Source organism: Cyrtonyx montezumae, unplaced genomic scaffold (genome assembly GCF_038088225.1).
Source record: "Cyrtonyx montezumae isolate F1298 unplaced genomic scaffold, pur_monq_1.0 scaffold_9, whole genome shotgun sequence".
NCBI classification, from domain to species: domain Eukaryota; kingdom Metazoa; phylum Chordata; class Aves; order Galliformes; family Odontophoridae; genus Cyrtonyx; species Cyrtonyx montezumae.
In genome coordinates, this window is record NW_027072100.1 from 10,767,502 (window position 1) to 10,793,005 (window position 25,504).

General features: G+C 47.5%; 1 protein-coding gene across 1 annotated transcript in view; it reads right to left on the bottom strand.

The window, feature by feature from the left end:
- Nucleotides 1–3,359: 3,359 nt before the first annotated feature.
- CTNNBL1 (catenin beta like 1) overlaps nt 3,360–25,504 on the bottom strand; it is a 38,662-nt gene continuing 16,517 nt past the window's right edge. Inside the window, exons 8-16 of the mRNA XM_065754151.1 lie at nt 24,888–24,960; nt 24,554–24,612; nt 23,773–23,921; nt 19,390–19,571; nt 15,762–15,859; nt 14,586–14,666; nt 8,640–8,777; nt 7,907–7,979; nt 3,360–3,610 (exon numbers count right to left, since the gene is read on the bottom strand). Of these exons, the coding sequence (XP_065610223.1) occupies nt 3,522–3,610; nt 7,907–7,979; nt 8,640–8,777; nt 14,586–14,666; nt 15,762–15,859; nt 19,390–19,571; nt 23,773–23,921; nt 24,554–24,612; nt 24,888–24,960 (942 nt within the window). The 3' untranslated portion in view covers nt 3,360–3,521. The remainder of the gene's footprint in view (nt 3,611–7,906; nt 7,980–8,639; nt 8,778–14,585; nt 14,667–15,761; nt 15,860–19,389; nt 19,572–23,772; nt 23,922–24,553; nt 24,613–24,887; nt 24,961–25,504) is intronic.

Here is a 25,504-nt window from a genome sequence, read left to right on the forward strand (position 1 = left end):
CGTGGGGGGAAGGAGGGGGGGGAGCCGTGATGGATGAGCCGGGCACTGCGTGGCTGAGGGCTGTGCTGGGGGGGCTCGTACACACAAGCCCACCGAGGGACCCACCTAAATCCCTGCCAGCCCCCCCATCTCGGAACCTGCGTGCCCCCCCGTGCCACATGTGTGCTGGAGAAGAGAGGGCAGGGGGCGGGGGGGGGTGGGCACAGGATCCTGCCCCACAAGGAGCCCCGGCTCCCTGCCCGCAGAACCCCACAGCCCCCAGCGTCACCCCAGGTATCAAATGCAGAAGAAAATCACTGGGAATGATTACTTCAGAGAACAATTCACGCTCATTTCCGGCCCATTAACTCCTTCCTCCTCTGCAAAGCCCCCGCCGGAGCGAGCAGTGCTGGCACAGCTGTCAATCACTGCCGCATTGCTCCCTGCTTCCAACCCACCGCTGTAAGGACCGAAGCACTAAACGTGGAGGGAGGAATAAAACGCCCTTTCCACCCCCTCCGTATTGTTTGCTTCTACGTGAGAAAAGCAGTCCCCCAGTTTTATATATAAAAAAGCCGAAAATGAATATCTCAAGTGACTTATTGGTGCAGCTGAAGGTTCGTTTCCTGGCTCTGACAGCATCTCTTCCATTCAGTGCCACCTGGGTCTCCCCTAAAGGATGTCAGGAATTCCTCTGCCGTGGTTCATGCTCACTGTGCTCACCACGGAGCTCGGGGGGGGTGGAGGGGGGGCACGGCTGAGGACACACACTGCAGCCATGGGGGGGAACCACAGGCTCCATCCCAGTGCCACCACTGGGTACCCACAGTGCTGTGAGGAGCAGGGGGTGAAGGTGCTGCTGCAGAATCCCTCCCCTCTCCCTCCTTCCTGAGCAGGTAGGAAACTTACAGAGTGTCTCATCAATCATGTTCTTTCTAATTAACTTCTAATTTACCTCTTTAGTCAAATCTGTTTACAATCAGAGACAAGAAAACGCGGCCCAACAAGAGCTGCAGAGCAGATGGGGCTCTCTGCCCTCACACCCATGCCTGCTTCCCCACTGTGAGCCAGCACAGCCCCACTGCCACCCGGCTCAGCCCACGTGGGGATGAGCACCCAGACCGTCCCAGGCTCTTCCCAGCCCTTGCAGGGCAGGGGGCAGCCAGCACAGAGCTGGAGCTCAGCACAGATCCCCACCACCTCCCAAATGTGCGTCCAATCCCAACACCAGCAGTGCTGCCCTGAGCTTCAGCCCCTGGCCAAAAATATCAGGAGGTTAAACCAGGGAGCAAAGCCTTCTGCTGACAGCTTACCAACGCTCCATAAAGATCTGCTGTTGTTAATTCAGCTCTTGAATCCTTCCCCAGTTAATACAACAGCACTCACCCCAGCTGCCGGGACTCACTGCCCATCTCTGTACCTCTGTGGCTTTTCTGTGCTGCTCAGCACTGCAGCAAGATGGGCCATTCAGCAGCAGCAAATTAAGCTGAAAAGTATCTTAATTAATAAGAGAGGGCTCAGGTGTGCGTCCAACCTGTCCCTAAGACTCCCCCGGAGCAGCAGTGGGGCTGTGCCTCGCTCCTGCATGCCCGAGGCCGCAGTCCACGTGTGGGGTTTTTGCTTTACAGGGGCCTTGAACGTGATCGGGGCTCTACCTGGGCAGGGCAAGGAGTCAGTACACAGGGACTGCCCTGCAGAGGATCCTCATGTGTGTGCAGGGAGTCCTTGCCGCTAAAACACTGAGATCAGGAGAATTATTTATTGCCTGCCCTGCAGAAGTCTGGCTGAGCACACTGACTCCTCCTGTGAACTACCCAGAGGCTCAGGTGGGGCAGACTGAAGAGCTAACAAATGGCAGAAAGGGGAAGAAAGCAATGACAGAAATGCTGCCTTACAAAGCAGGAATGCCACAGCAGCCTCACTTCCTCCAGCAGCTCTCGGAGAGCTGGCAGCCCGGCTATTAGAGCAGGAAATCATTTCCAGTCCAGACTCCATATTAAATAACTCAGCTAATGCATCTAGAATGGAAAATACTGAGGGAAATGTGTTTTCTGAAAGCAGAAGCCCAGCAGAGCAGCGAGGGGAGAAGCAGCCACGCTCCTGCACAGCCCTGGGAGCCAGGCTGACATGGGCAGACACTGTACTCAGATCCAAACCAAAAGCAAACCCCCAAACCTTGACTCACACTCAGCCACCTTCTATCGCTATTTTCAAGAACTTGCTCTGTAAGGTATCTCCCCTAGGCTTCCCAAGTTGCTTCACATTGCTAAGTTCCCCCTGTTCTGCCTCCTCACCTCCCTTCCCTCCTCCTCTGCCTTCCAGGTGTGGTGGTACGATGACTCCAGGGCCATGGAGTGCTGTCCATCAGGGCCACGCACGCACCGCCTGCGTTCCAGGAGTCATGCAAAGCCAAAAACTAAACACAGCTAGAGGACAGAAGGAAAAAAAATCTTTTTAAGGAAGGGGTGAGGGGTGAAAACTATTTTTAAAAATAAGACAAGAAGGGGAAATGAAGAATTCACACAAGTTCTGGACCAGAAATGTGTTTTGTAGCTCCCTGTGGCTCCTGAAGCCACTATTTCCGCGCTGATCCCCTGAATAACAGCATTTGATGCCACCCAGGCCAGCAGTGCCTGCTACAGTCATGATTGAAGGCAGCCTTTAAGCTTCCCTGACAATGCATTTTTCTTGGAGATAAAAAATGAATGCTGCCAGCATGCAAATCTCTCTAAATTAGGCAGGGCCCAGCTTGCTGGAGCAGCGATGTTTTGTGATGACAGTCATTAACTTTAGCAGAAGGAAAAAAAAGATGCAGGAAAAGAGTCTCAGCCGCGTCTCATCCCAGCTGGGTGCTGCTGCTGGGGGAGGTGGTGGGACCCAGAGGGCTGACATCTGGGATTACACTGCAAGTGCAGAAGGGCAACGCAAAGACGAGCCGTGGCCTGCTTACTGCAGACAGATCACTTGGTCCTCCCCCAGCACGGTGCTGCTGGGGCTTTTGTGTTTCTGCCGGGGAACCCACAGCTGCTGTAAGAAGACAGAGTCCCACCTCTGGATTCAGAACACTACCTACACAACCCACAGCCGAGGCCCAGGGGCTGCTGCTCCTGGTCTGTGCTCTGGCAGAGTCTGACAGCTCACTGAGGAGCAGCCAAACTGGACACCAATCCAACCCCTTGGCCTCCCCAGTTCACACCAGCACAGCTCCCAGCATCCTGGGTGGGTACCTTGCTCCTTACCCTTCCTCTCACATGCATACTGTTGTATTTCTTCATGCTCTGAACACGGTGGTCTGGCTTGAAGGAAGAAATCTGCCCTACAGCAAGGTAAGCAGCTGTAATCCAGCTCAAAGCAGACTCCTTATGTAACGAGCAAGAAAATAATAAAAAAAAGCAAACTAATCTTTAATATCTCCAAAATCTCGTTTAGAATAGTTTCACAGAAACATCACTTTTATCGTGCAATCAAAGCTGGAAAGACAGCAGCAGAAGGAGGGGAAACAGACACCACACTGCCCCAGAAACCACGAATAGCCCCTGGCCTCAGAAGTTCTCCAGCAGGTCCATGATCCGCTTCTGCTCGCTCTCCCGGAACTCCTGGTTCTTCCCATCCCCAATGTTCTCTGCGTACTCTGCAGGAGAGAAAGCAGAAACACAGGCTGTGAGCAATACACCAGCCAGCCACGGCCAGCTTCTCCTGCATCATTCAACAGCATGAGTAGACAGCAGCACTTGGACATGAGGCGCCTGTTCTCCAGGCCCTGACCACGAGGCCGTGCCTTCATCCCAGGAGGAGGAGTCAGCAGCACTTGGTGGGAGGGCAGAGCTGTAGAGCTGGCTGCTTTCAGCCCAAGAAGCCCAGCACAGATCTGGACACTGCCAGCCTTCCAGGTTCCCTCAGTTATCAGGTGTCCCCAAGGAGGTCAGAGAGGAACTGTTTCACATTTGTTAAACTTTCCTAACTTTGGGTTTCACGTGTCCATTTCCCAAGCAACTCGAAGGAGGATTTTGGTAGAAGTGGTCCAAAGGAGATCAATTCCCCAGTCTATGAGCACTTTTAATTCTACGGAAGGAAACACACCAATTAAGATTTAACTACAAAACAAACTCATCTTCAGCTAGATCCTGATCAAGGCTTTGCCAATCTACGTGGCCAGGCACAGTACAACAGGAACTCCCCTGCAGCTCTCCTCTGACACCCACCTAAAGCTGGCAGCCCTCATTCCCTCACCAGCTTGCTCCTTTCTGTCACCAGAACCTACATATTCAAATATGGCTTAAAAAGAAGAAATGAAAAGCAGGTTTGGAGCTGTACAAGCAGGGATCTGCACAAATCTCAGTGAATCAGGCACAGCCTGCCTGGTTAGATGGTGTTTTCCAGCCTCCGCCTTCTCTCAGTCTTTTCCTTCTTCCTAAACAAACAGAACAGCTTGTATTCAAGCATCTGAATGGTAAGTTGCTGCAGAAAGTTTGCTTTAATATTTATACGTTCAGCACTGCTACATGCCTCTGAGCTCTATCAAAGCCTTTATTATAGAAGCACTGAAAGGAGTGAGGACAGGGAGAAGTTAGCTGATGTGGGAGACTTCCCTCATGTGTGCTTGCTCTCTCTTTCTCTCTCTCTCCCTCCACATACAAAAAGAGCAGAATTCTTTGCCAACGCCTCTGGAAGAAGTCCTTTTAATATTTATCGACTGCTACAGTACTTGTAACAAGAGCAGGCAGTAGCACTACAGCTTGCTGCAGGTGAATCCTGCTTCCTCTCAGTCCTAGAGAAGGGGATGAGCACAGGGAACTCTCCCTCCTGGTGAAGGAGCAGCTCTCCACCTCACTAATGAAGGCAGCAGCAATTTGTGGCCGTGCTCCCAGCAGCCACCCGCTGAGCTGCCTGCGGGGCAGCCCAGGGGCAAGGGGCTGCTGCTATGGAGCACAGGCAGGAGCTGAACTCCAGCGTGGCACAGGGCTACGAGCCCAGGAGATGGAGCAGCTCAGGCTCTCCTGTCCCCTTCAGGCGCTATCAGAGTGCTTTGTGTCACACAGCTCCCCCAGGAGGAGCAGGCACTGTCCACAAACGAGGCCGTTCCCATGCTTTGTCACACTAAGTGCCTCTCAAACAGATGCAGCAGCTGCAACTGCCTTTGTTTATTGCAGCCCAAGGGCAACGCTTTCCTGGCTGCTGCTGCTGCTGCTCGTGGTGGCTGAGCACTGGGTGGCAGCAGGGACTGTGGGGCTGCCCCGGCAGCTCCTGGTGGTGGGGTGGCTGCCTGCAGGGGCATAGCACAGCGCTGACAACGGGGCTGCTGTGTGCTCCTGACGTCAGTGCCCTGCTGCAGCCCCACTTGAGGCACACAAAAGTCGGACTCAGACTCCCTCACCTTCTCCAGAAGCTCCACATTTTTCCTCCCAAGCATTTTGGTTTCACAGGACCACAAAGCACAACGACTCCCGTGGCAGGCTGTTATTGGGGTGCCAACAGTGGTTAATACTGATTTGAAAAGAGCAGATAAAACCCTCAGAACCAGGCTTAAGAAAACACCCACTGAGATTTTCTGTGTTTACTTGCTTATTTAAAATTCCAGCACTTCAGTGAGACAGCAAAAATCAGACATCAGCTCCCTTTGCCTACAGTTAAACAGAGCTTACACACTGCTGTAGCTACACAAAGGGAAAGGACCTGAGAATGGTTTCTGCTTCATTAGACAAAATACAATGGTTACAGAACAGTAAAAATCAATAAAGAAATACTGGAGCTTGTAATGGATATTGGAAGCCATAAAGCCTGCACATATTGAGGGACCACAGGCCAAATTTAGCATCATCCTTCCAGCATCCCTGCTGCCCCTTGTTGGTTACACATGCTAACAGGTTGGCTCAGCACTCCATAGGCCCTGGAGGTGCCCCCCACTCTGAGCACCCTTCCAGCCACAGCACGTGCTGCTCAGCCACATCTCCAGAGGACAAGCTAGCTGTCCCGCTGCAGGAATGCTGATCTTCAAGGGAAAGAAACTGCAGGGCAAGTGGTCAGCCTGCAGGAGTGCAGCTGATGAGCCTCCAGCACTCCCTGCCCGCTCCTCCCCCTGGAAGTACGAAGCAGTCCTGTGCTTCCTCGCCTGCATCGTAAGTAATTCTGAGCAACCCCAGGGGATCCATCAGCTGTCAGGTTGCCAGAGAAACATGGAGAATATGTAGGCCATAAAATCAAACTAAAAACCAAGCATCTAATTAGTATGCAAAAAATAGAAAATAAAACCTGAACGGGAGCAAAACACTGAACGGAAAGTAAAAATAAACTGGCTCTCATCTGTCCTGAGAGCAAGCTGCAAACCTGCTCAGAAATGCTTCAGCCAAGGGCACAGTCTCCCAGCACCACTCATTCAGAACAGAACCTCCTCCGTTTCAATTCCAGAAGCTGCCCAGTGCCCCCAGCAGGACATCTCAGGGCCCCCAGCCACGCTGTGTCCTATGAATCAGCTCCTCTGGAGAGGCAGGTCTCTGTCTGTGGTGTGTAACTTCAGTTACAGCTAGCTTTGCTGACAAGGTACTTGACAATAGGGATACAATTACTAACAAAATCTAAATGTCACCAGCAAGGGTGGCAGATGAGCTCTGTATGACCCCTGCCTGGCAGGAACCTTAGGGCACTCCAGCCCAGTGCTTCCCAAGGACCCACCAAGAAGTTCATTTCTAAAGTTACTGACAACTGTGACGGCACAAATCTCAAACACTGCCCAGTGTGACAGGTGGGGAAGAGCTGAAGAGAAAGCCCCAAATACTGCACCCATCACTCCTATTATTAACATGACATTGAAGGTCTCTTTAGGAAGCAAACACATCCCTGCTGACATCGCTGTACAATCTGCACTTTCTCTGAGCAGCTCACCAGACGTGATAAAACCATTACAGAAGTTTCACAATGCAAGTCACTGTCTGTGAAAGGAAGAATTGGATGAAGTGTTCATGCAGCGGCCCCTGGTCAGCGTGTGAATCCACAGGGGGAACGTGAGGCGTGCCAGCACACAAGCTGCAGTGCAGGTAAGGCTCTCCAGTACCTGCAGCCTAGGTCACATATGGGAGCCTGGAAGTATGTGCCATGTCCTAAGGAGCAAATGGGCATTTGGAGGCAGGAATCATCAAATGTTGCTTGACCTTCCTGGGAAAGGATCAGGGCCAAAGAGCTTGCCTGTAGCTCCAGGTAACCTGAGGCCTGCACAGCCTCCCAGGAGCACAGACCCCTGCTATGCAAGGAGAGGCACTCCTGGGGGCAATGGATCAGTGCTGGCAGCTCAGGGGGGACTGCAGCAAGAGCCTCAAGTCACGACCCTCCCCCTCAGTCTAACTGGTTGCTTCTGCTGAAGGACAGCAGGCGACAGATGAGAGACACAGCTCAAACAAGCACTGCTCCAATTCAACATAAGCATTCAAAATAACAAGCAGTACTTTAGAATCAGGATCGCAAATCACAACAGCTACGTTTTAAAGCTACAGAGGATACTTTAATGCTATAATCCATATTAATCTGACACTAAGAACAAGATAAATACACCATGGATACCAATATGGTGCAGATGGTAAAGAGCAGGGCCATGCTAATGAAAGATGAGACTCCACTATTCTTTCCTCTAGCATTTGTATACGCTTCCCTTAAATATTTACTCTAGCATCCTAGTGTGGGCCAGTCAGTCTGCAGCTGACAGCAGCATGAAGAGCTGTGGTGTAACATGACAGCAGACAACAGTGAGCATACTAACTCCAAGGCAAAGCCTGCCTCTTATCAGGGATTTCAGCCCTGGTCAGATCTCACAACATAACAGCTGCTCAGAGATGCTCCTGAAGTGAAGGAGAACGACGTACGAAGGCTCATCCTACACAGCAGTGACCAAGCTGTCCCTGGTACAGAATGAAGCATGCTCAGGAATATCTCAACTCACCCTTCAGTATGTGTCGAACGATTTTAATGGAGCTGCCTCTCATGTTCAGAATCTGATGGACTCTCTGACGAATCTGATCAGGAGAGAGAAGGAAGGAATCTTCAACAGAACATAAAGCCATGCGCAACCCCACTTTTCCCTCTCTCTTTGAGATATGAGAGGAAACCACAAGAACCACAAAACCCAGTTCAGCCTTGCTTGTACAGTCCCAGAGCACTTAAAACATCCAGGAAGGTATATGGCACATGTACCAGTAACAATAAAATGTAGTCTCAAACCCCAGCACACTCACACCAGAAAAAAGGCAGTATTTCACAGAGGTCAGGAAAAGTCCCCATCTGCACTCTGTGTCTTTGAGGGCCTTCAAGAGAATATTCCCCTTCAGCACTCTCAGCAGTGGTGTAAACAAGGCCATCCAATTTCTAACTGTGACCTTGCTCATGGCGGTCTGTACAAACTCAGTGATAACCATCAGCTCCTGCACCTACTACTGCCCTCCTAACTGCTGCAACTTCATGAAGCTGCATGGACACAGGGCAATAAGCAGGATTCCTCCCAAATTAAGGGAAGATTAAGAGGTGATACTGGCAAGGATGGTCTTCTTTGCATCATGCAATATTTGCACTATTTTTCATTAGTGTACTATGGAACCATTGCAGTATCTGCTAGGATTAGTCCTGTTTGTATCGTGGATGGAAACACGGCGAACCACCAGCTCTGTATATAGCTTTACCTGGGGAACATTGGCATTACAGATTTCTGCCATGATGTAAGAAATGAGCTGCAGAACAAAGAGACCAGCATCCAGGCGACGGAGATAGAATTCGTCTTCCATGTCATCATCTATTATCTCTCCTCGGCGCACCATGTCCTGGAAAGCAGTGCAAAGAAAAGGGGTCAAGGCTGTCTCTCAGAGAATTTCCCATTACTCATGGCGAAATGCTGGTGATATTTGTAGTTTCTTAAGAAATGCTTTGTCCCCCAAAACACGAACATCCATACATTTCTTATCAAAAAAGCACTTCTAATAAAGTGGATTTAAATCCACAGAATATTTCATTCCATTTTGAACACAGCTTTGCCTTTGCTGGTGTGAAGTGGGTCCACCCGCAAAGCACGATCTTAATTTAAACAGAGAAGTTATGATTCTAAACTGAGCAATCAGGGACTGTGAACAGGAAACAAACCAGTTCTTCATCAGGGTGAAACAAAACCCGTGCTCTTTTGCTGGCCATCTGAGGGTGCTGTTCAGCAGTGCAGGACAAGACTCCAGCAGGCTCTAAGCCCTGCCAGCCTCCAAACCTCATCACGGAGTGGTGAACAAGAAATCAGGTCTCAACTTCTGCATGAGTACAGTTTCACCACTCTCAGCCATTCTCTTCCAAAGCCATTGGCGGGGCAGAGCGATGGGGTTGAGCCTCCAGCTGCAGCCAGCAGAAGAGCTCTGCTTCTACAGGATGGTTTTTCCTTTCCACGCACATAGCGTGCTTTGATAGAGGCCCAGACAGTGCCCAAAGGCAGAATGCAAGAGGCTGCTCCATCCTCCTTGTTTAGACAGAGTGCTTGCTGGTTCAGAACAGTGCACAGCAGCCCAGCAGCGATCCTGAGCAGCTCCTGCAGAGAGAGGCCCTCCACATCACAGGGTGAGCCCACCCCAACTTTTCCTCAGTGACCAACAGAGTGCAGTAACTGATGTCACATATGACCTTTTGCATTTCAGGGGTTTGTTTTTTGTTTTTGTCTTTAGATAAAGGAAACAGCTTGTCACACCCTGCGAGCTCGCTGCAGCCCGTGTGATTTATTATGCAGCAGGCTGGCAGGTGGGCACGCACCAGCACAGCAATATTTTCTCATTAGAGCCATCACCGGCGAGAGCACTGTACCTGTAATGCTCACAGAATGCTTACTCCACGCACACATGCTCCAGGCAAACACACACAAGGTCACCAGCACCAAAGCTGATTTCAGCCACCGCATCTTCCTGTTTCGTCAAACCAAACCCTTTCATCTACCCACAGGGAGAGTCTTCCAGGCACGAGGAGGAAGATTAACCCTGTCCACTGGACAGCGCAACAAACACCATACACAAATCTGACCGAGTGACTTTGAGCTGCAGCTGTTTATTGCTGCCTCCCAGCACTGAAAAAGAGAAAGGCACAGGTGAGCAAATGCTTTCCCATTCCTCCTAGGAACCCAGTTTGCCAATGAGAGAACAAGGCAAGTCCAAGAAACAGTGCTTAGTTATCAACATCATAAAGCCAACTACATGGGCTATACCTCAGGATGCCTCAGCTCTGGTGTCTGCACAACTGCCATTCATTCCAGACTCAAAATCACAGGCATGGGCATGACTGGGCGAAACCTGAAGGCAAGCTCCTGCCAGAAAAGAAGAATCCAATTTTGTGCAAGCAGCAACTTTCTTCACCCTACATCAATGCCAAACTGAATGACTCTGGTCAAATCCGGGCTCTAAAGCCAAAGAATGTCAAGCCTGGCAAGTCAGAGGTGAGCAGCTATTCAATGAAATATCCAAAAACCTCATTAGAGGAAAAAGACAATGCACTCACTCCCTAAACTACTGCTTATGCTCTCAATGCACACAGGCTTAATGGCTGCTCTTCCCAACAGCACTAAACCCCCGAGCAGAAAAACATCAACAGGCAACAAGGATTCTGAATCGCCAGAGCAGGAAACAAAGGCCATTTCTGCTCTGTATTCTGATCCCAGCACGGTGATCACAGAAGCAGAATCCAGGCAACTGTTGGCTTGATTACGCAGGGAAGGCAGCAGTCTTAAGAGCCCTTCTCAACAGAGAAGCAGAATTATTTTGTGCCAGTGAATTAAGCAGATAGGAATTAGAAGATGGGTACAGTTTTAGGCACTTTTTTCACATCCTTTTTATTATTAAAACCAGTAAAAAAAAAAGACCCACCAACAGCCTTTAAATGCTAATCTGCCTCTGTACAGTACCAAATAGCCACCTTACCACTTTGTCTCTCTTTCAAAGCTGTCAAGTCGCTAACCTCCAAATGAGCACTCAGATGCCATTTCTAATCTGCCAGCAATATGTGCTGAGATGCCCCTTGCTGATGGGAGAAGACAGCAATGAGATGGGCTTCTGTGAAGCTAAAATGAGCTTCTCTCGCACTAATGAGGCAGGACTGACAGGCCTCAGGGTGTCAGGTAAAGACTCAAAAACTGAAGATACAACGGATCAGCCGCTGCTACACCAGGGATCATATCTGCCCCGTACAGCCACAGGATTAGGGCCCAAAGCATTCTCTGCATCCTCCTCCTTCCTTATGCATCATCCACCATTCCCCAGCAAGGCTGAGAGCAGACTTTGCTCACAGCAAATCAATCCTTCACATAGCAATTAGGCTAATCACTGTGTTATCTCCTCTGATCACTTCTGAACATACCCCACGGAAGCAAACAGCTGGGTAACAGGAGATGAAGGGATGCTCTCCTGCTGGACCACGTTCTGTTTCACTGTCCAGATTCATGGTGCAGTTTCACAGCAACTGTTATTCGGAAAAAGCTGGCTTAAAAAATTCCTCCCCTCCCTCGTACTCTCAGACATTCCCACGCCTTCACTGCCAGTCTGAAGGGCTGAGCTATAAACCAGATCACTAAAAGAAAGGAAAGGGAAGAGAACTGCAAGGGCAGGAGCTTCTTATGCCAGCTGCACTACTGAAGATAAAACTCCAGGTATGATACCTTCAATCATTCTTTGTATAATCAGGTTTCCACTTCTTGTAATGCAAGACTTACACCAGGATACTCTGTCCATCAGACTCAAATCTCTCTTTCTCTCTCTCCTCAGGGTAGGCTGAACCTGTAAAATCTCATTGTGTCTTTTTTTTTCTTTGGGACAGGAAAGGATCTGTATTCCAGGTTTCTGGAGTACTAACGATGTCCTCAACCACAAGAGGAAGGTCAAAAGCCCCCCAAGTGACAAAGCACAGATTCTGCAGGACTGCGTTCACACATTCACTTCAGTGATTCATGAGCAACAACCACAAATGCTAAAGCAGCCTATAAATTCTATCAGAGCCAGACAGCTCCCTGGGCTTCTGCCCACCCCTGCCTGAGGAATCCACTGGAGCCTCTTCAGGTCTCAGCAAACCATTTCCCACTGACCCTTTTAGAGAGCTGAAAAACAAAGACAGCCACAACCCCAGGATTGTTCCAAGTGAGAAGTGAAGCTCAGCATCCTATTTCATGAACTCTCTGCCCAATATTCTAACCCCACTCAGGATGCTGAAAACAGAAAAAAAGGGCTATTTTTGGAAAGGAGAAATGTGATTCATAATGACTGCAAATCACCACTAATACACTTTGAAACCCTGGGCCCCAACCAGAAGTGGAAGGCACACACAGGAGAGCAGATGCATTTCTGACCCCTTCTGATGGTGGAGTTCACCAGAACAGGGCAGTTCTAGTGTTGATGCTTTGTGTTTTTGTCTTACAAAAGATAGGAATTATCAGGTAATATTTAGATAGACCTTATTCTGTACTATTCAGAGAACAGCTTATTCACCTGCTGTTTACTGCCCTGCCAGTACACACAGAACAAAACAATAATAATAATAAAAATCGAATGCTGCTTTGGCATTTCTCTGTCACTGGGGACCCGTGTGTCAGAGAGCCCTGAGAACATCTGTGCTGCTGCACTCCCTGCTTAAAAGACCTCGCAAAGCAGCTCTAACAATAATAACAAACTTTGAAAGACACCTCGTGGCTCTGTTCCATGCTGAATAGAAGAGGATGTTAGTTCTGCTGGGAATTGCTTCGTTTGGGGAAAAGTGGAGCTGTGGGATGTGTGATGATAGTACTGGACATAATTCAAGTTTATGGACCTGTCACCAGAACACAAACACAACACAGTGCACATATTTTAGCACATTTAATCTCACAACTACTCTGAGAAACAGCAAAACATTTTATCTCCCAGCTGTGGAGTGGGGATACAAATAAAAAAGTAGCTTGGTGACACACTGAGTATCATCTATGGTGCTAAGAAATGAGCAGGATTGGAACTGGACAAATTTCCAGTCTAGTCCAGCCCAGAGTCCTAGCTTCCTAATCTCTACCACCAGGCTCTGAACACCGCTTTGAAAACCAACGTCCTTCACATGCTGAGTACAAATCTGCTTCTCAGGGGTGACATGCAGCATGAGTAAATCTCAGTAAAACACTTTGATATTTTCTGTTGAAATATACTGCAGAAGGTCAAAACACATATGGGATGTTTTTGCCAAATCCTATTATTAGCACTAATAGGAGTGAAAAACTGAGATCTATTTATTGTGGTCAGGCCTGCAGAGCCCCACAACAGGGCAGAAGCACACTGCTTTCTGGATACAGGAAAAAAACCTTACTGCTTATGTTTTCTTCTGTGTACCAGTAAACATGAATGGAGTATTATTAACCAAATGGCTTCTATGCAAGCTGCTTCACAGCCAAACAACTCCCTTCAACACAAACCCCCTGCTCTGTGCGGGCTGTTTGCTACAGGTGTTAGCATCTGCAGCCTACTTCAGGACCTCTTTGGATACGGGGCACACACGCACTGGCTCTGCATGCAGCCTTTAGGAGCTCTGTACAGCAGCTGCCCAAACGTTGTGGGATTTCAGCCAGAAAAAATACAAAAAAAAAAATCAGCTCTGCTTTTTGAGTTCTAAAACCCACACACCAACATCGAAACGCAGAGAATAAATAATTTCTTCTTCCGTTTTGAGGTAGATGAATGGAGAGTGGAGGGATAGCAGAAGAGGGTAAAGGCCGTTTGTCTTCAGGCCACTGTCCGCCTGCGAGGCTGCAGCTGTCCATATGGAGCCCAGATGCTGGCAGCAGCTCCGTTCATCTCTCAGCCCTGTGCCTTTTGCTGCTGAGCTGCAGTGCCCCCCAGCATGCCTGCCAGTGCCCAGAGCAGCGGCCTTGGCAGTGTGGGGATGGCTGTCTGTGAGGCTGCTGGGGGCTGCAGCCAGGGCACACCGAGTGCCCATGCGGGGACGGTGCTGTGGTGATTATCTCTGTCAGCACTGATCAATCTCATGCCCTCCTCTGTGCTGATACAGATAATCTTGTGGGAAGCGTGCCAAGCTCGCTAACAGCTCTGCAAGCTGCTTCCTGACTCCGACAGCTCGCTCTCTTTCACAAGGTCTGTTCCAGACTCAGTTCCAAGAAAGTACTGTGCGGTACCCAAGCTCGTGTCATTCAAAACGATTCACTGCTGGTGTGCTCAGAGTGCACCAGACTTTGGCGCTGGCCTCATCTAGCTAATCAAACTAGAGGTTCCCTTGCAGGCAATCAGAACTCTACAGACCGGGGTAGGAATCCTCGCACATTACCATATAATTGTCTCCCTGCATTTCACTTACTCTCCATCTGCCAAAACAAGCAGCATTTCAGCCAAGTAAAAGTGAAGGCACACCAAAGCACAGACTTGAGCCCTCCTAGTAAAGTTCACACTAAAAATCGACCAGAAACTCTGCTGTGAATGAGCTCCCAGCTCATCTCATCTGAGGGAATCAGAAGCTGGAGAGGGGGCAACAAGAACTGAGGGGTAATGGCACAGGGATGAGCTTGGGAGGGCAGCTGGCAGATTGGCAGTGGAGTGCCATGCCTGTGCATGAGCAAAGACACGTGGAAGCACAACTTATGCAATACATACATGTTTCTCTCCATCAATCTTCTTATCAGCTGCCTGCATGGCATCCAGGTACTTAAAATACAGTTCCATCAGCCTATCAACCTGTAAGGTCAGAAGAGAGAGACCTAAGCAAGAGAAAAAGAACAATGCAATCATCTTATCCTTAATGCTATGCTGTTCTCCTCCCAGCTGCAGTCTTTGCAGAATAACAGGTAATACTGTCACTCACAGGAAAGAATGCACTGGAAGGTTGGTACAAGTGCTGGACAGATGAGCATGCTGAGTCTGAGAGCATCTGAGTGCAATCCCATATCACAATTCAGCCTCATCAGCTGCAGCTAAAAGGAAGTAAATAGACGTGTTCCTGGCTCTCTCTCTCTCTCCCCCTCTCTCTCCTGTGTTCTGCTTCTCCAGCTCTCCTGCTTTCTTAAATCAACTTTTCTGTCTATAATGAATGTAATTGTCAAGCTTCTGTTAAATGCATGAGACACTTCGGTTCTCCTGCTCTCTGTATCAGGCAACTGAAACTCTTCCCAGTGATGGGAAATTTTCTGCATTGGTAGAATCAGTTACGAAAAAACACTTTTAAAACATACTGATGAGGAATACAGAAGAACTAGTATTTCCCCAGTGGTAGAATTTACAAATCCTCTGAGAATTACTGGTTTGCAAAAGCTGCTGTTTCTGTTCCGTAGCTGTTTGATCCATCCACTGTCATGTAAATATTTTGGAAAGAATTTCCCAGACTAAACACCACCAAAGCAATGCGTTTTAGAAGAGGACTGGGGAATGCTGAGTGTGTACTAATGCAACTCCTGCAATTTCTGCAGAAGAGCTTTACCAGAAAAAAAACAGGCACCTTTCCCTGCTCCCCTCGTCCTGTCAGAGTGAGCACAGCGTGTTATAGGCTCAGCCCTCAGCAGAGAGGCACAGCACAGCACTGGAAACCCCTACTACCATGTGCAACAGGTAACAACAACGCATCTGATGCAGGAGGCCAAGCACCAGAGGCACTACCAGATCTCCAGTTTGCAGACAGCAACACGAACAGGAGAACAATGGCACGAGAGCATACACGTCCCCACAGGCAGGAGCAGGGACTGCTTTTTAGTAACTTTTTAGTAACCTGGCCTTACCAGGCACCCTCCCAGCCCTGCTGCCCGCGGGCTGCAGGCACATAGCAGCACACTCACTCACCTTCTCACTGTCATTCTCTGTAAATTTATTCAGCAGCCTTGTCCTCTGCTGCCCTCTCAGGTTTCGCAGGAGGGAGGCCAGGATGGAGCAGACATGTTCTAGAGAAACAAAATGAAAATCGCGTGCCGAGATCAGAAGTAGGGATTTATTTTCTCTGTAACATGCCATCAAATTTACTACTACCACTCCCACATGTAGCCTCGATGAGCTGGGTTTCCTTTCCAGCACAGCGAGCTGTGTTCATGGGGTGTGTGGGCAGCTGCCATCCACAACTGAGCCAGGAAGGCCTCCCCAGCCCTGCTGCACTGCTCCTGCTGCACCAACTCTGCCTTTCCTCAGCTACCTTGGAAAAAGTGACTTGCACTGGTGCAGAATGTGTACTCCATGCAAGTGCCCAGGCTGGCAAAAAAAGAGCAGGATACAAAAAGCACCACCTACATACCTCTGAGGTCTTGCTCAGTTTATATTTGCTACTGTCAGTTTCAGAGCTCTGGCACAGTTGGCTCAGTGCACCCAGTCCAGGACCATGGCAGTGGCAAGGGTGATCCCGAACTCCAGCACAGCCACCAGCTGCACACAACACACAGACAGAGGCTGCACAGTGCTGCCATGAAGCTGCAGCAGTGCCCAGTCCCACACCCCACTGGTGCTCCAATTCCTTACAGCATTACTGCAGAGCCAGGACGTGCTGCTCAAGTGTTGAAGCATCCTGTAGGGTTACCTGTTCTCACATGCCCTAAACACTCACATTTTTAAGAAGTCCCCTAAGTATCTCAAAACATTTTGCAAAGAAAAATATTATTTGAAAATACTGACAACGGAATGAAATAGTGGCATTACTGATAGATAAGTGGGGCCTGGAAAGGTCCAACCCCAACCGCAGAGCCCAGCAAGCTGTGATCATACTGCAGTGCTCTGTGTAGGACAAAATTCCAATGATTGAGAAAGTTCATTTTTGTGATTTCTTGTAACAAAGAACATTAACTTTAATTGATGTACATAATTGATGTACATACAACTCTGCACTTAGCATCATGGCTCGTTCAAATAGCAGACTCCTGGCCTGTTTTGAAGGCCTGACAAGGGCAAAAGTAACAAACTGGCACAATAAAGTACTGTTTAAGTGGACTGATGCCCAACCTAGGTGTTCATTTTAGAAGACCACAAAACAAAAATGCCTCCTGCCTTCTGACAGAAGGTCTTTCACCAAAGACACTCGCTATCAGGTCGCTGTTCTGTCACTGCCCTTTCAGTTCTCCATGCCCAGGGAACTCATCTACGCAGGCATTCATTCCAAGGGCTTTGCCAGCTTTTAATGTGTGTTGCAGAAGTGTAAGAGCATAGTGACCAAGGAACAGGTTCTGCTGCTGTTGTTAAGGGTTACATACAGCTGACTGGCTCCAAGGGAGGCTTCCCTTCTGCTGGAGGGTGAACAGGCAAAAAAAACCCACACTGATAGGAATTCTCATTTGGAAATCAGCTGAACTAATTTCTCAGGTTATCAAATTAAGTATTCCTAAGTAGAACTGACATCGAGTCAAGAGAAGGCATTTAAATTAAGACGAATTGAACAAACATCCTTTTATAGTTCATTAGACTCTCCAAGTGAGCAAAACTAGGCTGCAATAACTGTATAGAGAAAGAGCAGAACATGCAGCCCATCAAACAAGCTCTGATTGCTTCGCCACAGCCTCTCTAATTCAGAAGGAATTGGTGTTCTCTATTTTTAGCTCACTGAGTCTGCTCAAGAATTTCAAGTTGGAATCCAGCACTTGGAACCGACGATTGGCTCAGGAAGTCCAGAGCCCCAAATCCTTCTGCCTTTCTGGACAGCTGAGATATGCCAACCCTCAGCTCTGTGAGCAGTTTTAACACAGCATTCAACATCCCATCGCCTGCATTCCAAAATCTGCAATTAACTCAAGTCTCACCCTAAGAATCACCCAGAGCCTATGCATATGGGGCTGCTGGGAACTGCATCCAGGTGGATGGGGGAGCCCTGTCCTGACCCTGAGCTGCTTTGCAAACACCAGGGCAATGCCTGCAACAGGCTCCAGGAGAGCCCTGTGAAACATCTCCATTAACTGCCATTGTCAGTAATTAACCTGCCCAGTGATGCAAAACAAAGAACACTGGACTTGGTACCAGAGCATCTGAGAGTTTATTTTAATAAAACTCATTCTGAGATTCAATATATTAGCATTCACCATTTCTTCTGATTATTAGTGAAGGGACACATTTGCACAGATAACCCCATTTTCCCAAAGGCACATTTGCTTTTTCCTTTCACAGAAATAGCTCCCTTCAGGGAACTATTCCATCCCTTTAGGGCTCCCCAGGCTGCCACCTGATGCTCACAGCAGCCAATGCTGTCATCTGCAGATGAAGTGAAATGAAAAATTAAGTCAGCGACGTGGGCCACAGATGCAGATCTTGCTACTCAACAGCCCATATTCTAGTTTGAGCCTTCTCTGGGTAAGAAGAATTAAATAAGTGCATTTTAATACAACAGATGAAGATTGCAAAGCAGCCCCAGCCTCCATCACTTAAATGCAACCACAGAACCATCTCCACAGCACCGCCTTCCAGGAGCTGCTCTGCCAAGACATTACCCTTGTTAATGTAATGCTAGCAACTTTCTGATGCTCGTGCTCCAGAGCAAATGTACTGTTACCAGCTCACCACTGGCACATTTTTCAGGAAGAAAACAGCCACTTAACTACATCTGTCACTTCTCCTCACCACCCTGCCTGCGAGGAAGGAACAGCCCACTGCAGCCTAACCAACCTGTCCCAGCTCTGCAGCTCTCCCAAGCAACAAGCTCCATGTCACAGGGCAGCAGGAGGCATTTCCTCGTGCCTTTCCTCCTAAGGACGTTGAGTATCTGGTTCCAACTGCACTGACATGGTGCCTGGGTTCAGAGCTCTCTTTCTGTTGCTGTTTCCCACCTGCTTCCCCATGGATTGCTGCAACAGTTAAGGATGAACACTGCGCAAGCCTGCGACCCACTCACACCTCTTGAGCTCTTGACAGTACTCATCTCTTACAGAACCGAGAGGAATAATGAACAGGCACAACATCTCAGGCATCACTGGAAGCATTTACAGCTTCTTCCTAAAAGTAGTCAAGTATTAACTAAATGGAAATGGCAGTGTTACCAGAAGCAGGCCGGCTCTGACCCTAGATTCACAGGGTCTTGCAGTAATATTCCAGAGCACATTTTTGATAAAAAAGAATTTTCCAGGAGAGAGAGGAAACAAAAAAAAAAATAATAGAAAAAAAAAGCAACTTCAAAAGCATGCAGTTTATTTCTGCAATGCTTGATGTTCATCGAGTCACACTTCAGTGCCCAGAGCCACGAAAACACTGCTTTTGAGGTGACATTTGTAGTTGCCTCATTACTCTTTTCAAAAGAGTTTTGCATCAAAGAGTTAAGAGCTTCAAACAACAGACCCTACAGGAGTAAAATAACTTATTAACAGCACATGAAATAGAATTGCTAGGAAGTGCTGATACCAAAACAAGCAGGGCAAGTGAGTCATCAGCATCCAGCACTGCAGCAGTGAACAGGCAGGCTGCATGGGGCTGGGTGCTGCAGGAGCAGTGGTGGGCTGGCACACACACCTACCTTCATGCTCCTTTTCAGTGGTTCCAACCTTCTTGATCTTCTTGGGAGATTTCATGAAGAGGGGAAAGATGGTCCTCAGGCCAAGAATGTCAACAAATTTGTGGCAGTTGTCTGTGCCCTCGGGTCCAATCATGGCATGGTCCAGCACCTTCAGGGCACTGCTGCGGGAAATCTTCTTTTCTCTATGGAAAAAAAAAAGGTGAAACTTAAACTTTTCAGGGACACGAGGAGCTTTGGACTACACTACTTCAAAGAGACAGCATGAAAAGGGAAATTAATGTGACAAGGGAAGTCACAGAGAGGCAGAGAACAAGCTCAGAGCAAGATTTCCTCCAAGGAGCCAAAACATTACACTGACAAATGCTCTTCTCAGAACCACGGTTGACGACAAGCTATTATCTTTTCATTTCTTTTCATTATTTCTATTTCTATTTTCTTTTTATTTCATTTTATATTTTATATGTATATATATTTATTCTTTCTCAACTACTGAGGATGTTATTTCTTTACTACCACACAAACATTAGCATAGAGCAGGCAGGGGAGCCTCGGTGGGTACACCAGACCAACACTGTCACGCCACAAGGATCAGGATTTAGAGCTGGCAATAATTCACTTTAATAAAGGAGTGCACCCTATGAGCACAGCCCGGTGGTCAGCTGGAAGGAAGAAACCCCCACCTTCCCTATACAGAAAGGACAGGGAAAATAAAGTACTTCTCAGGCTAGATAATACAAGAAATGTTTTCAGGGGAAGTAATTGCATATTGATCAGCATTTAGGAAGGTTGCACTGAGCTGATCTCTGGAATATTCATTGGGTTTAAGTTCAGGCTTTTAGAGATCAATAGTTCCTTGACTGGACTGTCTAGAGTTGATTTTATTTGAAATATTTATTCTGCTGGAGGGCAAGTCGTTTATCTTAGTCTCATCTTGGTTTATTGAGGTAACTTTTAGCTGAACACTAATTCAGAGACAAGCACACAAGTATCACCAAACGGAGAGTGACTTCAGTCTAATAGAGAACCCTGAATTACAGCTTTATTTACAACCACTGTTTCCTCCTTTAATACCTCTATGTCTCAGGGAATTTATTATTTCTAAAAAGAAGAGGTGCTAACATTATTTGGTCTTTCTGTATTAGCACAATCTCTCACCAACATACCAGCAAATGAAAAATACTACATTTCATGGGAAAGTTCTGTATAAAATGGCTCTGTTTAATTAACCACAAGACTTCAAAAAGAGATGGTCTGAGTTTCCAGAGTGTCATTAGGAACAGCAGGGCAAGAAAACATTAAAGCATTTTAATAATCATGAAAAATATACCTTGAAATAATTATTGTTGAGCTTTGAAGAACTGTACAGAGCAGTCCATTTTCACCTCATTTTTGCTATACAAGAGCAAATGTTTTTGTGAGGGTCACAGAAGTGCCTCTGAGCAGGAGGTCACGTTGCCCAAGCAATGCACTTTCCTGTGAGCTTCAGATAATAACAGAGAGCCATGCATTTTCCCTAAGCAACAGAGAATCTTCTTGACACATTCCCCTAGGGAATCCAGAGGCTGCATCCCTTCCAAACCCTAACACAATTTTACAGCAGAAGCAATAAAAGCCTCATGTCAGCGTGCACAGAACTGACACTAAAAGCCTGCTCTTCTCTCTTTCGGCTTTGTAAGGCAAACTGCATCTAGGTTACTAAGGCAAAGCTGGAGGATTGTGTACTAAAAAGTGTTCCCTGACCTCAGAAACAGCACTGAAATTAATTCTACGTGACATTTACAAACTGTCCACTGCTGCCTGTCCCCCATCCCGCCAAACCCTCTTATTTTTGGTAATGAGGCTCCATCAAACACCCTGCCTCTGTGGCTGCAGAGACGCAATCACATAACAACCACCCCAAGCTGCTTGCCTCCTGCAGCCACAGCTCTGCCCTCACAGACACCTCAGCATCCACGTCGCGCAGTGCTGTGTTCAGGGGGTTCAGGTGCCACCACCGCCTGCCCAGGAGCCCACAAGGCAGCAGCACATCAAGCTGATGGCCACACGTTTGAAGTCTCAGCATAACAGGCAGTGGTGCTGCTTTCATTACTGTCTGGAAGAATCTCCTGAGCACATTAAATGTTTGGCTGAAGGATGCTGTACTTGCCCGCAGTGCCGTGCACGCGGCCACTGGCAGAACTACGTGGTGAGATGTATTTGGTCACAGCAGACACAGAATCCCGTGTTCCCTAAGACAGTAATGGAGATTCAAGCCTGATATCTTTATTCTCACACAGCTTATCTATCTCGCATCGCTGTCAATAAACTTTCAACTCTTTGTCCTTTCATCTGCACAGACCATGGTACAATGATTAACCGTCTTTAGAGGAAATACAAAAAATAACAGATCTTTCCCCCCAGCCTTCAGGAGGAGAGAAAAATATTCTGCCCTGTTGTGGGCAAGGTGGTGAATCACAGCTGAATGACATCTCTATTCTTTGTTGTTTATCATGAACATATAAAGGTACAGAAGTGTGATACTCTCAGACAGCTCTCCAGATAACAGCCATCAAAGCATGCTCCTAACGTACAAAGTAGCCTGAAGGCTCCACAGCCACACTGCCCAAGGGAACAGGAGCACCTGCAGCACACACTGACTGCCAGTGACAGAAATTAACAGAATCAACTGCCATCTTCACAACCAGCAGACACTAAATATGTAAGAAAAACCACGACTACATACCAAACAGCTGCAGCATCAGTTCTTCGTCTGAATCAGCAACAAAAGTACCAGATTAACACTTTCAAATCCTGTCTGAAAAGATCATTCAGGAGCAAGAGCATTACCATGTCCTGCTAGGCACTGCTCACTCTAGATGAAATTACGGAGTGGGACAAGTGAGGGTCAGAAGGAAGCTAAGTTGGGAATATGATTCAGTGAACCATCAGCTCACAGCATCTGCTCAAACAGGTAAGAACAATCTTAGCTTTTCTATTTATCTTGACTGGACAGATGAAAGGAAAGAAGGGAAAGGAAGAAAAGAGGGGGAAAAAAAAATCTAACGGTAAGCATAGTCCAGACAGCAATAAGGGATAAAAACTTCCAGAAAATATTCACTGGATGGTTCCTCTTCTTCCACTGCCACTTTACCAATCCCACATAGACTGAAGCCTTGGAAACTCTATGCATTTGACACCATGGAGACGACTTAACCTCTTTTGAGATACATCAATGAATGGAGCCCTTACAGCAAGGTCAGCTTCAACATGGCCCTGTGCTCCAACTTCCCACAATTTCAGTTCTTTCTGTTCCAGCACAGATGCTGCTGGCAGTTAATCAGGCTTTGTCTTCCTAACCCCTTCACAAATACTGGGGGTAAAAAATAAAAAATAAAAGAAAAAAAGGTATTCAGGAAGAAACTTTCCCTCTTGTCACAGTTTTCCAGCTGGGTCCTAGTACAAAGGATGGTAAATATTAGAGACCAAAAATTGGGGAAAAGCTATCAAACATCCAAGTATTGAGTTCCACCCACATGGCATCAGAACTCCAAGTAATTAGTTCTACAAGGCTAGCTCAGCAGCTTAGTATGTGAGGCAGAGGGAGGCTTCCCTCTCATCCCTAGTTTTGGAGCTTTTCTTTAATTAGCCTCAAGAAAACTCAGTGTTCCTATTTGAATAATCCACATTTGGTTATTTATTCAGTTCCCTGCTGCTGCACATTACCCAGCCATGCGCTGCAGGAATACATCATTCCTCGTTGGTGTTTGCTAACCAGCTGCTGTATGCAGCTCAGCACACCAAGGAAAGCGAGACAGAGCCCTGCTGTGCCCAGTCCTGAGAAGTCTCATCTCACAAGACACAATTCCAGGCTAGGAAGGCAGAAGTTGATGCAGCAGAGAACTCTGGAGACTCAAGGTGTGACAAAACACATTACAAGAAGAAAAGAATTTTTATGCCTATTTCACAAAAGTGTTTTTTGTATCAACATCCACAAGAACAGCTCAGCTTAGATGACATACAACACAGCAAAACCTGAACTAGGGAACAAAAGGAAAAAACATACCTCCTACAGACATCCAAAGGTTCTCTCTTACCCTTATAAGACCCTTATAAGGTTCTTCTGAATCTCGACAGGATTAGTGCCCTAATCTATAACATTCTCTCATCCGGGTGTCTCTCACAGTCCTGTAGTGGTGCTACTTTCCAGCAGCTATTATAGTAAACCCATTTCTTATGAAAATTTAAAAAATGGAGTTAGCATGCCTGAGAAGGCACAAGTAACATGCTGGAAGAAGTCAAGCATACTAGAACACAAATTGCATAAACAGAAAAATACAAGTATCTAGCCAGAACACGTGCTGGTGGGTCAAAAGCAGGCAAAAACATCACAAAGTGATGTGGTACCTAAGCATCAGGTTCATCAGCTGGAGACCCTCGCCTTTGAGGAACCGATCCCGGTTGGAACTGAGCATCAGGCAGGAACAAAGAGAGTCAAACAGGTTCTCCATCATTTCCTGTTCTTCTGCTGTACTGGGGTTGTGACGTTTAAACACCTGCACGACAAAGAAAACGATTTCCCCACAGTGGAGGGGTTTGACCCGCACTGTTGCAGTGTGTGCAAACGTTCTGCATCACAAGTTCTAAGCATCTGATATGCATGAGCCTGCAGTCATCCAAACAGCAATCACACACCTGACCGATGCACTCTCGTGCAGCTCTGCTGCCCTTTTTGCTGTCCTGACTGTATACCCACAAATGAGCAACAGCCTAATGCATGACTTGAAAGATGATGCATGGCCTCTGAAGAGAAATGCAAACTCACTGAGAACATAATTCACAAAACTATGCAGATAAGCTTGTTACAAGAGGACTCCTAGGCTAATGCATACCTGAAGGATCTGCTCTGCACCACCCTGCCCTATCAACAGGGCTACTGCCTGATTAAGAAATGTAAGCAAACTAAGAACACGTTAACTCCAGCTAGCTCAGTGCTAGAAGCAAGGCAGCACAGCACTTGGAGTGCTCAAGATGGACAAACTGTAACCCAGGAATTATGCCACCACTCAGATAAAGTGCTCTCCCATTTCGGTACCCACAGACTGCTGGGACAGTGCTGCACCCTGGCTCTGTCCCACCTGCCCACCCCCAGCCTGCGGGGCTCCTGGTGGCAGGGAGGATTACTCACAGATAACTGCTGAAGCAGCACATCGATCCCATCCAGCTCCCCGAGCAATTCTCTGTTGTCTAGGCAGGAGTGGGGGAAGGGAGAAAACAGAGAAAAATGAAGCTAACTGTCAGATTTTACTGCCATCTAACACTGATACATCAGCAAACAAAATCGATATGGCTTGACAGAGCACAAAAGCTGCAGAGAAATAGCAGGCGCATGCGCACACAAGAGCACACATGGGAGCGATAGCCCAAGCAAAGGGAAGCCAAAGGCAAAAGGGTGCTGACGTGATCTGAAACCAGCCCAGGGCCCAGCCTAACAGCACATCAGCACCAGAGGCAGCTCTCACCATCATTATTCTGGAGTAAAATAGCCAGCACCTCACTGCAGTACAGCTTGTTGGCATCGAAAGGCATCTTAGCCTGTTGGAGGAAGAAGGAACAAAAGACTCATCAGGGACTGCTCTGCGTTTCACTGAAGCTCAAAAAAAGCCTCAGAACACTCTCCAGTTGTGGGTAACACAGAGCTCCCTGCTGTGATAAGGGTCCCATGGCTTCATGTGATGTATGTGTATGTATGGCTTCTCCCTGTTCTGAAAGTCCACACCTGCCACCAAGAAAACACATCACAGAAACGTTAAACAGGAGCTGTCAGAGTTGGGTATGTAAACCAAATGTCAGTTAGGTTTAGCCTGTGCAGCCACATACTGTCCATCTCATACATTCCCTCCATACCCAAATACATTTTTTAGAAAAGCAAATTAAAAAGTAGTGATTATTGTTCCTCCTGGAAGAAAAAAAAAAAAAAACAAGTATAAATCCCTGCAGTGATCTCTGAATGGGAGCCAGTGCTCTCAAATGGTGCCCAAGATACTTCATCTGTAGAAAGACTAAACCTCAGCCAATCAGAGAATAATGTGAACTGGTTTGCTCTTACTATAAAATTAAAGAAAAGAATTTAAAAAAC